The 15636-nt window shown below is 34.4% G+C and overlaps 2 protein-coding genes across 2 annotated transcripts; both read left to right on the plus strand.

Moving 5' to 3' along the window:
• The first annotated feature begins 179 nt into the window (after window positions 1-179).
• LOC131854898 (tRNA (guanine(26)-N(2))-dimethyltransferase-like) lies at window positions 180-7028 on the plus strand. The gene is made up of 10 exons (XM_059206081.1): window positions 180-283; window positions 614-871; window positions 1688-1875; window positions 2557-2785; window positions 2937-3085; window positions 3449-3617; window positions 4035-4255; window positions 5036-5173; window positions 6309-6476; window positions 6887-7028. The coding sequence occupies exons 1-10, from the start codon at window positions 239-241 to the stop codon at window positions 7005-7007; spliced, it is 1686 nt and encodes a 561-aa protein (XP_059062064.1). The 5' UTR covers window positions 180-238; the 3' UTR covers window positions 7008-7028.
• A 647-nt stretch (window positions 7029-7675) lies between these two features.
• On the plus strand, window positions 7676-15083 carry LOC131854924 (glycosylated lysosomal membrane protein A-like). Its single transcript, XM_059206106.1, has 7 exons — window positions 7676-7988; window positions 8934-9176; window positions 11435-11617; window positions 12751-12981; window positions 13386-13519; window positions 14144-14281; window positions 14863-15083. The coding sequence occupies exons 1-7, from the start codon at window positions 7896-7898 to the stop codon at window positions 15038-15040; spliced, it is 1200 nt and encodes a 399-aa protein (XP_059062089.1). The 5' UTR covers window positions 7676-7895; the 3' UTR covers window positions 15041-15083.
• The last annotated feature ends 553 nt before the right edge of the window (window positions 15084-15636 follow it).

Here is a 15636-nt window from a genome sequence, read left to right on the forward strand (position 1 = left end):
CAAATGACATGACATTTATAACAAAAGTGACAGCACAGATTTAATACAAGTTCTGTGCATCTTTTTCTGTTGTCAACGTTGACATAGGTTGAGCCCTGATATAGTCTTGTCAGCTGTCTGTGACTGCTTGTCAAAACAATGCAACGTGTTTTTGTATTCTAATTAAATTTTCAATAGAATTGAAAATAAATCAAAATACTGAATCATTTTGTTCATGTGAATTTTTTAATGTTCTTTTATGTATTTTCGAAGATATTGGAAACTTTTTAATCCTATCTTACAAGTTAGTTTTATAATAATTAAATTAAATAACCAATCTCAGAATGCAACTGCGCTATTACCGTTTTAAAAACATGAATTTAGCCAAAATTTTCTTTAGGATGAAGGCATTTCAAGAATATATTTTGTTTTACCTACACCTCCTAGCCGAAACTCACGGAATAATCAATGAGTTATTTAAAAAAATTGTATATAAGTATGACTGTGATTTGCATTTTGACTAGCAAATATACACTTGCCTTCTCGCCTCTGCTTGTATCGTTTAGATTGGTAATATTGACATAAATTTGTTATTATTCTTGTTAATTTGCCCTAACATAGGCTGTGTTTGCAGCATAAAATGAGAATGGAAACATCAACAGATGTTATCCCAAACAAAACTATAAAAGAAGGCCAAGCTGAAATCTGCCTGACCACTGAGAAAGTATTCTACAATCCTGTGCAAGAATTTAATAGAGATTTAAGTATTGCAGTACTGAGTATCTTTACTGATGACTATAAGACTGAGAACCGTGCTAAGGCAGAGAAGAAAACTAAAAAAGATGGACAGATGGATGTAATGTCAGAAAACAGTAATACAGAGAGTAACGCAGTAAGTTGTTTTTGTAGATCCCTCTCAGTTGGTTATTCTTTCATTTTTGTTTATTATTTTTAAGGTTGTTATAATTAAGTTGGATATATACGGTTGACATAATTGAATACACAAATCCCAAAATAAATTTATGTGAGATAGAAAAAAATGTTAATTGTACTGTAATGTAATTAATTTAATTTAATAATTTGCTTGTAATTGTGCTTTAAACATTGATAATGCAGGATGTCATGATTTAAGCTAAGATATTGTCAACATGCTTCACTAGTGTTGATTAAAGGAGCAAATTGTACTAGTATTAGTCCAACCACTTTTAAATCGCAAATATAAAATTTTAATGAAAACAAAATATCCCTGGTTTAAGTTACCAGTTTAAATTAAACTCTTCTAAATGTTAGATAGCCAATGTTTGCCATCTTGGTGGCCTGCATGAAATGTGATTAAAAATTATGTTAATTATTCCCAGCTAAGCAGAGCTTGTGTTGTAGACAACTGATAAAAATGCATTTACTTTATATTTATGTTTTTTTGTAAGTACATATTAAGATATATAGAAAATACCATCTAAAGCACTAAGGTCATTAAATATAACATCACACTAAGATTGTATTAGAGAATTAATGAAAAATGTTTCTAATATGCTGAATTTTTTTATTTTTAGAGCTTTCGTTGAGTTGAATTGTTCCAAAGATATGTTTTTTCATTCTTTGTAACTCCTTCTCTATGTCCTCATATAATGCAAAGGAAGTTGCGTGAAGTCAGTTAGTAGCAATATATAATATGTTATTTAATTCTGTTGTTATATTTTTATTGCAGATCAATATAACTATTTTAGAAGCTCTGTCTGCAACCGGTCTAAGAAGTATCCGTTATGCTAAAGAAGTGCCAAATGTTACGAAAATTGTTGCCAATGACTTTTCAATACAGGCTGTTGAAACTATCAAGGCTAATGTTATACACAATCAGGTGGAGAATTTGATAGAAACCAACCATGATGATGCTTGGTATGAATATTTTTATATTGAATACAAATTACTGTGTCTTGTTTATTTACTTACTGACCTTATTGTAATATTATAAAGAGGAAACTTTTGATTTTTTTACCTCTATCTGCACCAGCATATTGTCTTTTTGCATTTGTTAAAAAAAGTTGTCAAAACCTCATTGGGAAAGTATTTCTTGGTGACACACTAATTAAAAATACTAATGCTACTTATCCCTAAATATCAATTGATTATATGTGGAATTCCTTTTTAACTAAAATCTTTTTACAATTTATCTCTATATTCAGTGTCCTTTAACACAGAGTTTGACTTCCATTGCTTCTATTATTAATAATTATATCTTAGGACAATTCACACAGCACCATCAAGCACCATCTAGTCCCAAGCTAAGCAGAGCTTATATTGTGGGTACAAGAGAACTGATGTCAATACATAAATATTTTTTTTGGTAAATGCTTACTTTATAAAACACCCAGACTGATACAAACATTCACACCCATGAATACAAATGTTTATACCATGCAAGGAATCGAACTCAAACAATCAGAAATAAATCTGTGTCTTAAACTGCTACACCACAGAGGCTGTCGTCAACTAATTATGCACATTCTCCATTTTATGCCCATAGTAAACTATAATACATACATATGTGCTGATTGCTGATATTGTTTTTTATTCCAGCATGCTGATGTACAAACACAAGCAACCGGCAAAGCGGTTTACGGCTATCGATTTAGACCCGTACGGTTGTCCCTCTATATTCCTCGACTCTGCAATCCAGAGTGTCAGCGAAGGAGGCCTGCTACTCGTTACCGCCACAGACATGGCGGTACTAGCTGGTAACTCACCAGAAACATGTTACTGTAAATATGGTGCTGTTAGTTTGAAAACTAAATGCTGCCATGAAATGGTGAGTTTAAAAAATTCAAAATATCATATTCTGACAACCTCGGTGGTCTAGCGGTTTATAACACACCACCTTACTATCGATAGTCGCGGATTCGATTCCTCAATATTTGTATTCATTCATATTTACAAATTTTTATCATTCTTCTTTCCAGGCATTAAGGATATTGTTACAATGTATAGAGCAACATGCAAATAGATACAGCCGCTACATAGTGCCACTGCTCAGTATATCTGCAGATTTCTACATCCGTGTGTTTGTAAAGGTATACTCAGGAGCGATACACTGCAAGAAGACCACTAGGTATCTTACATACAATTATTTTACATAAAATTCCTGTGTCACAATGTTAGTTACAATAATCCTCAGAAACGGCTTGACCGATTTTTATGAAATTTTGTATGCTTAGTAGGTCTGAGAATTGGCTTTTATCTATTTTTCATACTCCTACGCATAAGGGTTGTACACCCCTAACTTTTTTTTCTTTTTGGACAAAACTAATTAACACAATATAATTAAGCGACACACAAGTTTCTTGTGATAAGTCTGCCTTCCGAGTGAGTGGTAGAATAAAAAATATGACTATTCAAGAGTGCTTATATTGAGTTTATTTCAATAAAGATTACTTATATTTCTAAAATAAAATTGTGGTAATTAATTTAACAGTAAACTGTCAATGGTGTACCACTGCGTGGGATGTGACCACATAACCCTGCAGCCGCTGGGTGGTTTCAAACCCAACCCCAGTGAGAAGAACCCCGAACAAATGAAGTCGTACTTACCTCCCGCGCCGGTCGTGGGAGAGCATTGTGTGCACTGCAATCAAAGGCATCATGTAAGTTTACTATATTCCTTAATCCTGCCGCGGCAGGTCTAGTACCTCGGGAGGTAGGGTCGCGACAGAGCGGAGTACAGCGTCGGCCCGGCCAGCGACGCTAATTCTCATCCACGTCACACTATTCCATCAGCCTTAATTATGGGTACTAGATAACTGATACAAATTCATAGTTACATTTTTTTTTCGTAAATACATACTTATCATACATAGAAAACATCCAGACTGATACAAACAGTCATACTCGTGAATACAAATGTGCCATGCGAGGAATCGAATCCGAGACCATCGGAACTAAGGCGGTGTGCTAAACTGTTATTGAAAGGTAGAACTACGATATAGGTACACAGTTTTTTAAATATTTATTTATCCTAATAAAGTAAGCTAAAGGAAATACAGCCATTCTGCAATTTACAGCTTGGTGGCCCTATCTGGTCAGCGCCTATACACGACGAAGCTTTTGTATCCAGAGTATTAATGCACGTACAAGAGCACCCGGCTCTGTTCGGAACAGCGAAGCGGATAGAAGGCGTCTTGTCTATGGTTCGGGAGGAGCTCCACAGCGTACCGTTGTACTACACCCTGGACAAGATGTTCGGGCGTGTGCACTTGGAGACTATGCCTATGATGGTAATGAGGTGTGGTAATACGTTAATTTTTTTTTATACTAATCCGAGAAGATTTGCTATAAATTATTAGCATATATCTTTCTCTAACCAAGCAGTAAGCTGCGTTTCGATTGATGGTTTTTTTTCTTACTAATGTTATAAAAGCAAAACTTTGTGAGTATGGATGTTTGTTACTCTTTCACGCAAAAACTACTAAACTGACTTTGATGACACTTTTATAGTTTAGCTTAGCTTATGCATCTTAATGAAAACGATGATACTTTTTTATTTGGCTTTTATTGGGTCATGTCAATAATTATTTTTTAATTATTTGGTCAAGGTCACTATTTTAAGCGGACGAAGTCGCGGATACAGCTATTAGGGTATAATTTAAAAAGATATTATGTAAATTGAGTGAAATATAATGATAAATGTCAATAAAGTGTGAGGCAGACGAATTTGCGCGGGTCAGCTAGTCTTATTAATATTATAAACGCGAAAGTTTGTGATTATGGATGGATGTTTGTTACTCTTTCACGCAAAAACTATTGAACGTATTTAGATGACACTACAGTAATATAGCATATACATCATAATAATATATAAGCTAATACGAATATGCTAATAAAATAAGCTTTCACCCGGGTGATACAAGTTATATAGATACTTTTCATGTGTTACCTACACATTAGTTCATAAACAGGATTACATGGCGCTGTGAGACTTGTCCCGGACTATTATTATATACCATTTGCCACTTCTAATTGCATAAAAAAAGTACAAATTTCAGTGCCTTTACTTGTCTTACAGGTCAGCAATAATGAACGCTGGACATAAGGTGTCGTACTCACATGCGTCCAAGTTGTCGATAAAGACAACTGCGCCCGCGCACCTCATGTGGGACATCCTACGCACTTGGGAGAAGACGCACCCAGTTAAGCCGGCCAAGTAAGAATATTGTGTTAATATAAAGAAATATTGGGTGCGGAGACATGATATCTTGATACTTCTTAATGGTAATGCATATGGCATATTATAATTTCTTTTATATCTATACATATAAATAAAATTGGAGTGTCTGTTTATAATATTAAAATAACCCTTTTTTACTAGATGCATATGAATATATTGAAATGTTATTTTGGTGTATGTACCATACATACACCAAAATAAAAATTTTTGTCTGTCTATCTGTTTGTTCCGGCTAATCTCTAAAATGCCGGGAGCGAATTTGACGGGACTATTTTTGGCAGGTAGCTGATGTAATCCTTATTACATCAGTAACTTAGGCTACTTATATTTTAAAAAATAAAGTTAAATTCCACATGGACGAAGTCACGGGAACAGCTAGTTTCATTTATATATGAAACAATTGTTGCAGCAGAGAATGCTAAAGTTGATGTGAGTCTAAAATCGTCACTTGATGAATCAGAGTAACATTTTGTACAAAGTTTTCTCTGGTTGGTTTTTTAATAAGTGATGATGGAATGCTGCACCCACCTGTGGTAACTGTATACACTGGAGCACCCATAAGAGGATTAGAGGATGAGAGAATAAGTGTCAAGTAAGATTTATTGCACATCGCTGTGAATTCATCAGGAATAAAACATGAAGTATTCCAGAGCGGCCACATATGGGTCAAACTTGCATGATACAATTCTAGCACCAACTCAATAGGGTCACTAATTCCTAGTACCAACAATCCTCTCCTCTCCGCCTGTCTCTGACATATCTTGGTAATACTATTTAAATTTGTAACTTCTATCACTGTCCTTCTCCTTATTTTAATTTTTTTTTTGTAATTTCCCTACAATTCTCTCTTGATAATTTTTGTTTGTTTCTCCATTTTTTTACTTACATAAGCATGTAATTATAATTAGATTATCAGATCATTAAGTATTTATTTACATATAATATTTATATTTATGTATGTATATTTTTTTGTAGAAATTAAAAAATCTTTCTCTGTGCCACTTATGGTTGCCTGGTAGATAACACCGCAAGGTGTTAAGACCGCCATATGTACACACTATTTTTGTACATTGAAGTTAAATAAATAATAATTACTAGTTGTGAACTGCAGGTTGGATGCAGATCCAGTTGCCAAGTTCATCCTGTCCCAACCCATACAGTCAGAGGTGGACCTCACAGAGCGGCTGGATGCTAACCCGATCAGCCGACGCGATGGACGACTTCGATTCCAGTTTAATCCTACCCCTTATTGGGGCCCTGGCTCCAGGGCTAATGTTAAGTGAGTAATTTTGTACCACTTATGGACCGCAATATATATACTTATAAGTCATTTAGCACAGTACCAAATAAACTTAGTAATGTATAATAAATCTTACAATTATTTCACTGGTATCATCATCATCATCATCGCAGCCCGGAAGACGTCCACTGCTGGACATAGGCCTCCCCCAAAGATCTCCACGACGATCAGTCCAGCGCTGCTCGCATCCAATGCCTTCCAGCGATCTTGACCAGTTTCACTGGTATACTATGTAGCAATATATTATATAGCAATACGTCATCACATCATGTGTTACGTTCAGGGGCGTATACGGGGCCCCGCCAAGGCACGCTAAGCTTCTGGTAACGCTACCGTGGTGAGGTGACGACCACCAACCACCGCACTACACACCGAACATTTTGTTTCAGCATTGGTGAAGAGAAAATGTCGAAGGCGATACGAAATCAAAACAAGCATTCGAATAAGTCAAAGGCGAAACGACAACACTCCCCTCAGCTTGACGAAGAGCAATGTAAGAAACAATGTTAAGGACAGTATTGTGAAATGTAAATATACAATAAGTTTACTGTTTGTCTTTTATTTTTCATTTGTATTGTATACTAGCTTTTGCCATCAACTTCGTCCGCGTGGAATTTAACTCCTTTTTTATTATATTAAATAAAACTACTAAAACGCAAATAGTCTAAGTTACTTCTCATAACGTTAGCTATCTACGAGTGAAAGTCCTATCAAAATCAGTTCAGCTGTTTTAGAGATTTGCAATAAAAAACGGACAAACAGGAAAAATATATACATATTTTTTGGTGTAAGTATGTACATTATACATGTGAGAAGCTTTTAATTGGAAATTACAAAGATTAAGATTTAGTTTTTATTTATTTGTTTACATTTTTTACGAGGTAGATAAATAATATAATCCTGTTAAATAAAAAAAATATGCTATCCTCTTCCAATAAGTATCGAACTATTATGAATAAAATATACAAATATATAGGACATCTAAATGAGACCTACAAAACGTGTTACTTTAATTACTATTTACTGGCTGTATAGGCTTAGTCCTTTTGCCTGTAGAAAAACCGAAACAAAAAAAACTATAATATCTCGACAGACTACAGCACAGATTGACACGAAATCACAGATCAGAAAGACTTACACGACATAATTTTATATTAGTCTGTGCCTCTATTCTTTGTTATTGTACTGTGTGGTTATCTGACCAAATATTTTAATTCTATAATAAATTAATCATTATTAGTTAATTGTCGTACACATTCATATCTAAAACCTCATCTAAACGAGGCGTTCCTTTCATCCAATTATTTATGTGCATCGGATGTTATGGTCGCCTGCTCATGACGTGAACTCTAGGCTTACCAGACTGCAACAATAATAAAAAACATATTGCCAATAGTTATGACAAAAATGTTTCCTTTGACGACACAAATGTATTTGTGGAGTTTGTTAGTTATTTTATCAATATCCTTGGTAAACAGCCAGAATAGAAAGGTAAGAATGAATTGGTTTTATTGTTTTACAGTAGTCTAAACCACCCCTTTTTGTAGCGCGATGTTTTCACATTAGCAAAACCTTTTTGATACGACAATGTTACCTTAAATAATTACAATGAATTAGTACTGTATGAATAATTTTTGTCAACATTGCTAGTTTGTTTGTATATTTGTTATCTCCTGGAGCCATAACAATCGTTAAATTAGTATGTTGTACATTTAGCATTATCTGGGTATCGATTTGTTTGCATTTTGTAAATAAATGTAATTTTTTATCAGTATAACTTTTAATTAGGATTTTGCTGTTGTCTTTGTTCTATGTTTGAACACATTTAGTATACATATTTATTACATGAACTGTAATTATAAATTAGCAGAACTGAATTTGTTTACCAAAAATAAAATGATTTGTATTAGAAATATATAATTACTTACAGTTATTTCAAATAGACCATTTTCTAAGTTAACTATAATCACTACAGGAGTTATTTCTTACTGATGCTAACTTCTAGAATATAATCACAAAGGAGGTCTAGTCAATAACCCAGCAAAGAGACTAAAAAAAGCAAATATTCTGGAGCTGGATGAAAGGTTTCAAGCTAGCTGAAATATGAGGACTTTGTCAAAGGATAGAGATTCTCCCACATCAACTACCAACAACTCAGCTGCTTATAGTACCCATACTAATTGCAGATATCCAATTTACAAAAAAATATTGGTTTTGATATATCATGCTTAAAAGAGCAACACACAAGTTTCTTGCACATTCTTCTTGTTAGGAGTCTGCGTTCCGAATGAGTGGTAGAATAAAAAAACTATTCAACTATGTCTATTCAAATGTGACTATTCAAAAGTGCTTATATTAAGTTTATTTGAATAAAGATTATTTCTATTCTATTCTATTCCCACTAAAGACAAATTAATCACCTATGTTTCGTTTCAGATAACATCACTACTAAATCCTGGCTGCATACATTGTTCAGAATATGACACATTACTATATATAAGAGCAGATGGCAGCCATGACTCAGTGCACCAGGTGTGGGACTTCACAAGACATACACCCACAGTACTATTCTTAATCTCAAGTCTTAATTTAACTATGGATGTAGTATGGGATGACAATAAACCAAGCTTCAAGTTATCTGAAGAACCTAAGTACAGTTTTGCAATCGCTATTGACAAGGTTAGTAGCTTAACTACAGTGGTTTTTTCTATATCTATGATGAAATCTTCATAGATGGAATATTTTTTTTCTCTTCCTATCTGCAATCAGTCCCAGAACTATGAGCAGATTTTTTGGGTGTGGGATCTAAGAATGGAGTGTCCAGCGGGAGGATCTACTCCTTAAGCATACTGCAAATATTACACAATGTCGCTTCTTTTTAGTCGCTTGGGGTAAAGTATTTATAGTAATTGAGCAGCCAGTTGATTTGGGTGGTTATAGTTGCTTTTTATATTTTACTTTACAATTAAGGATCTCCTCCTTTACTGTTAGTACGCCAAGTTCCTTGTGAATTTCATTGTTGGTGATGTACCAAGGGACACCCGATACTGTTCTCAGTTGTAGATGCAATATCTATTAACTTTGATGTCTGTGGTCTAACAGTTTTAGCACACCACCTTACTTCCGAAAGTTGCAGGTTATATTCCTTGCACGATACAAACATTTGTATTCCTGAGTATGATTGTTTGTAACAATCTGGGTGTTTTCTATGTATATTGTATACATATTTACGAAAAAAAAACTATGTATTTGTACCAGTTATCTAGTCCCCATAACACAAGGTTTAGCTACTTAACTTGGGTCTAGGTGGTGTTGTGTGAATTTGTTGAGTTACAATGTAGTCAAGCTTGTTTGCATTACCTATTTTAATAAAAAAACTAGCTGTACTCGCTACTAAGTCTGCTAGGAATTTTATTTTTTTATTAAATTTTTAAAATAAAAGTTGCCCAAGTTACTCCTTATTACATCAGACAATTTTGACGGGACTTTTATTGGCAGGTAGCCAATAAAAGTTCCGTCAAAATTGGTCTCGCCAATTCAGAGATTAGCCGGAACAAACAGACAGACAAAAATTGTAAAAAATGATATTTTGGTGTATATATATTCATATGCATGTAGTAAATAACGGTTATTTCAATATTACAAACAGACATTCCAATTTTATTTATATGTATAGATTGTGAGATGTTCTACTCCCTATTAATAGTGTATTTAAGATTCAATTTGTCTCAACAATTGTGTATTGTGTATTCTTTAAGTATAATCTGTATATGTGACTATGAGTAATACATTACCAAGTACAATGCGGGTTAGAAATACAGCTGCTTAATCTATTATGAATATGATAGTCCATATGTACTATGATACTTACCTATGACTCAAACGCATGTTTTGATAGCTATATACTGACCTAATTGAATCACAATTGGTTTCCAATACTGAGATCAAATTCATTTCATTGAAATTGACAATGCATGTTGAATGAGTAATGGTTTTGTAAACTATGTAACAAAACACCAATTAATTTGTCATCTAAAGAAACATTGTGGGGAGGAAATATATTTATTATCTTAAACCTAATTTTTATTTTTTGGCAATGGAATAGCGCAGATCGTAAGCAATGAACAGAACCCTGATACTAAACTCTGGACTAACAGCACATAAAGAAAAAACGTGTTTGCAGATTCTATATAACTTTTATTTAAAACGAATTTTCATATTCCTTACCGTTATCAAGTTATTTTGAAAAAAAAGCGTTTTTCAGGCCTTTATTTAATTTTTTCATATTTTTCTGGTCAACATAAATCAAAATTTCTGCCCGAAAATTATGAGTCACGTATTTGCGTACTTATTTTTATATATTGCGCCAAATCTGGTCACATGATGGTTTAATTTAAAATTTTACTGGACTAATAATAAATTATACTTAATGGTGCAATTACGGTGACATTAATTAGGTTTAAAAGTTAATAACACCTGATTTCTAGTATTCGGTAGGCCTTGAACCCGCACCCGGTTGCGGCTCCACCTCTTGAACCTCCGGGTTAAGACGGCCCTGCACATATTACAATATTTTAAATTTATGTCAAAATATATATATAAAAAAATCTAAATCTTTCCAGCCAATATTTTCAACATCTTGATGGCCTCGGTGGTCTAGAGGTTTAGCACACCGCTTTACTTCCGATAGTCGCGGGTTCGATTTCTCACGCGGTGCAAACATTTGTATTCATGAGTATAATTGTTTGTATTGGTCTTGATTGTATTCTATGTATATTTTGTATGTATTATTAAGTATTTATAACAGTTGTTTAGTACCCATAACACAAGCTTACTCTTAGCTCTTACCGCGGGACTAGATGGCGCTGTGTTAATTGTCCAGGGTTATTTATTTATATTATAATTTTATATTGATTTATTGCCTCTTTGTACCACAGATATACGAGTACAATGATACAGATGACAACGGCCACTTTGAGAACCGCTTTCCCCGGCGTCAGTACCCGCTGAAGGACTTACATTGGATACGTGGCGACTTGGTACAATCTGACAATGAGGTGAAGTTGCTGATGCAGACATACTACAAGAATGACTTCCATAACGGCACAATTGAGATTAAGGTGAATAATAAATAAAAAATTTAAAAGGTAAAAATTCATAGAGTTATACTATCGTGACTATAGGACGTATTTAATTTAATTTAGTTGTTATTGTATTTAATTTAATTTGGTTGTCGCTTGGTAATTGTATAAGAATAAAAAGGTTGACCGATTTTTAAGAAATTTTATATTCACATTTAGTAGGACCGACAATCAGCTACTATCTATTTTTCATACCCCTAAGTAATAATGTTGTCTACATTTTTTTTATAATATGGTATTAATACATACATCTGTAAATTTTCACCCTTCCACCACTAACCTCTATTTTTTAATAACAATATTAGTACTGAAATTTATATGGCTAAACAACATTGGCCGGAACAGCAACTATATTATAATATTTCAACCAATAGTGACGTGTGGGGTGTCTCCGAATCTAACCTTGAATCTTATTTATTACCTAGTCCTTAAAGGGTCACTTGAAGTTTTTAACTTACGCGATGATGAGGCTCGAATGAACAAATGGTAGGTGTAATTGTAAAAAACATCAAAAATCAATCATAAACTGTGATATGATGTTTACCCGTGATCATTTATATCGGGAACTCAGCAAATAAATATAAAACGTGGTAAGATCCCGTGATTTTTACTAATTATACGTATAAATAATGACCGCGTCATGTTTAAAACAGTATAAATGGTAGGTGATGATGGCGTCAGCAGATTACGGGTTGTAGAAATGATATATTTCGCTTACTATTTTGATTTTATTGGGTAAATTGTACTATTATAAAATTACAAATTTGGTTGAGTGAGCAAAGGTACGTTGCCTCGATCGATTTCATTATGAAAGTCTGAACGTTATGCGTAGAAGCTTTAGTTCGAAGCTAGATGTATTTTCAGAACGCTTCTTTTTGTTGCGTTTTGTTGCTGCTTTACTGTACGCGACAAGAAGGTCTATTAATCAAAATTTGAAGAGCATTAGTTTTGTACATAAATGTCTATTTATATGATAGTTATATTTGTTTTTTTATTTTATTTTTTTTCCAATTCTAAATTTAAAAGAAGAATTAGATTTAGAACCTGCGATTTTAAACCTCTACACTATAACTTATATGCAAATTGAGTCTATATTGTTTTTCTGTTCACAGTTGGATCTGCTCCCATTCCAAGATTATGCAGTGGATCTTCCCCATTTGATCCATACGTCCAACTCGACGCTGATCGACGTCAATCTCGTGAATTTGACGTGCTCTGAAGATTATGAAGCGTCGCGGTTCGCGCTTCACTTCCTGTTGGTCAGCACAGACAAGAAAAATGACACGATGAATTATACTATGAGGAAGAGTTTGGACGACGAACACACGCCTGGAGTTTTTGAGGTATATATAAAATAAAATAGTCATCTTTGTATCACCTGGAAACCAGTCCAAAGTATAAATTAACGCAAAAATATTTTGTTGACCGGCTTCAAACTAAAAGATCGTGATCTTCGTCCAAAATGGGGGCAGAAAACTATTAAACTATGACGCTCTCAAGACTTTCTAATAACTACAAGTAATCGTATTTCGTTAGTTGAGCACTTTGCTTTTCAAGGCAATGGATTCGAATTAATTGTCTTCGAAAAGCGAAGCAGCGTTAGGACACTCAAACTTCCGATAAGAGTCTTTTAGAGAATTAACGCATTAGTTGCTACGCCCCGCCCTCTTCAAAAATGCGCCAATCAAATGGTTATGAATAACTGATATGAACTAATATCTACTTTTTCTATTGGTATCGTGTGCAGATAGTGGAGATTGTGACTCCGGCATCGCGACGCGGTGAGGGCGGCGGGTTCCTGCAGTTTCGCCCGGTCGCCTACACGGAGCCCCAGCGCGGCGTCGCTGTCTCCACAAATGCACATGTCTCCAACTTCAACAGGTACTTACAAGAACATTTATATATAAATATTTATTAACATACTCGCTTGTAAAGTGTGCAAATAAAATTGAAGGGTCTGTTTTTAATTTCAAATTAACAGCTTCTCACTAAATGCATATTACACACATCTTCTGTCTGTTTGTTCTTGCTAATCTCTGAAACGGTTGGACCGATTTTGACGCGACTTTCAATCGCAGATGTTGTAAAGAGTAACTTACGCTACTTTTATTTTAGAATTTATATTTATTTTAAGGAAAAAGAGGGAAATTCCACGAGAAATCGCGGGAAACAGTTATTATCTTATATATAAAATTTCGTGTCACAATATTAATTACCATACTCCTCCGACGGCTTGACCAATTTTTGTGAAATTTTATATGCATAGTCAGTAGGTGAGAATCGGCTACTATCTATTTTTCATACCCCTAAGTGATAAGTTTTGTCCACCCCTAACATTATTTAAATGTTTTTATTTTTATAATGTTGCATGAAAATATACGGTATTATATAGTAATATAATCACCCTTCGATAATTCTATGTTCTACCAACTATTTTTAAGCGATTTTAATTGATATGACAAAACAACGTTTCCCTGCAAACTAGTAAGTTAATATAATTTATAGAACTGATCTTCCCTACGAGAGTACGTTGAAAACGTTTTACCAACGTTTCGACCGCGATGACGTACTCATACAAGACATGGTGGTATCGTTCGGAGACGCAGCCGATGGATATTACAAGCAACATAATTACACGTCATGGTTAGTATATTTACAGTTTTATTTTCTTATACGGCCTCGGTGGTCTAGCGGTTTAGCACACCGTCTTACTTCCGATGGTTGCGGGTTCGATTCCTCGTACGGCACAAACATTTGTATTCATGAGTCTGGGTGTTTTCTATGTATAATATTTATGACTCATACAATCATACTGATGAATACTGTACAGGACTCCTTACATTCGAGCTGGTACAATTATTCCTTATTTTAAAATATTTATATTTTATATTGTTTGCTATGGTTTTGTTATTCCTTCTATTGCTCTTACTTTCATATAGTTTATTACGACATATATTTTTATAATATACTATTACTTTTACATATTGCGCCTTTAATTACCACCATCCCACACAAATACAAATGTTTGTGTCGTGCGAGCGGGGGGAGAGGGTGGGGGGGTTGGGCTATTGTCATATGGTAACCTGTAACACTGCGACCTGTATACAAAGTTTGCTACCTAGACTAAGTGGTTAGTTGCGTATCAAAATAAATCAGTCATAATCATCAGAGCAGACCATCAGGCATCTGATTAGTGAACTAAAATCTTCGAAACTTTTTTCCAGGTCCTTCACAGTCGGATATGGGTCGCCTCCAAAGGAGAGTTTCTCGTTCTTCGTAATCATGATCATATCAATCGGACTGGGGATACCGGTGTTCCTGGCCATGTCTGGCATCATCTACCTGATCGTCCGAAGGTACAAGCAGAGGAACCCGCCCACGAGGTTCCTGGATGATGAATGACTCGCGTATAGGTTCACGCTGTTGGAGAATGAATAATAAACATGTATGTACCGAACCGTCAACACTAATATTTATATATAAATTTAATGCAATTAGGTGTTATTTTGCAGAAGACCATTTCACTACTTAATAGATTTATATTATTTTGTTTGGTCGCCGAACCGTCAACACTAGGCTTCCAAGCTATTTCGGGTATAGCTTGGTTCTATTCAATGCTTGATGATGCCTTGTTCAGAGGCGGAACACGTGTCGTAATATGGGTGTAGATTCAATAACAGTCGAAATTTGATCACCATTAGAGTAGTTCGTAACAGTAGTCAAGTTTCCGTGAGTCAAGTGAATATTTGTGATCACACATATGCTAATTGTAGGGGAATTAAACAAAATAATATAAATCCTAATGTATGAGTAATGTATGTATCCTAATAAATAAGTAATGTATTTTTATATGACATTTTCTCTGACAGTGGACTTTAAGTACCTTCCAGCAGTGGTATTTCCGAACCGATACGATATAAAAACTTCAAGAAAAGAGCTTATTTCTTCTTAAAACCGGCAACGCACTTGCAATTCCCCTGGTGTTGCGAGTGCTCATG

Source organism: Achroia grisella, unplaced genomic scaffold (assembly GCF_030625045.1).
Source record: "Achroia grisella isolate CSIRO2021 unplaced genomic scaffold, CSIRO_AGI_Agris_v1 utg1248, whole genome shotgun sequence".
In the NCBI taxonomy this organism is placed as follows: Eukaryota; Metazoa; Arthropoda; class Insecta; order Lepidoptera; family Pyralidae; genus Achroia; species Achroia grisella.

Coding starts and splice junctions, on each gene's coding strand:
- LOC131854898 (XM_059206081.1), top strand. CDS start 239: ATGTATTTTCGAAGATATTGGAAACTTTTTAATCCTATCTTACAA. Junction 284..613: donor TTTTTAATCCTATCTTACAA/GTTAGTTTTATA, acceptor CTGTGTTTGCAG/CATAAAATGAGAATGGAAAC. Junction 1,876..2,556: donor ACCAACCATGATGATGCTTG/GTATGAATATTT, acceptor TTTTTATTCCAG/CATGCTGATGTACAAACACA.
- LOC131854924 (XM_059206106.1), top strand. CDS start 7,896: ATGACAAAAATGTTTCCTTTGACGACACAAATGTATTTGTGGAGTTTG. Junction 7,989..8,933: donor TAAACAGCCAGAATAGAAAG/GTAAGAATGAAT, acceptor GTTTCGTTTCAG/ATAACATCACTACTAAATCC. Junction 12,982..13,385: donor ACACGCCTGGAGTTTTTGAG/GTATATATAAAA, acceptor TATCGTGTGCAG/ATAGTGGAGATTGTGACTCC.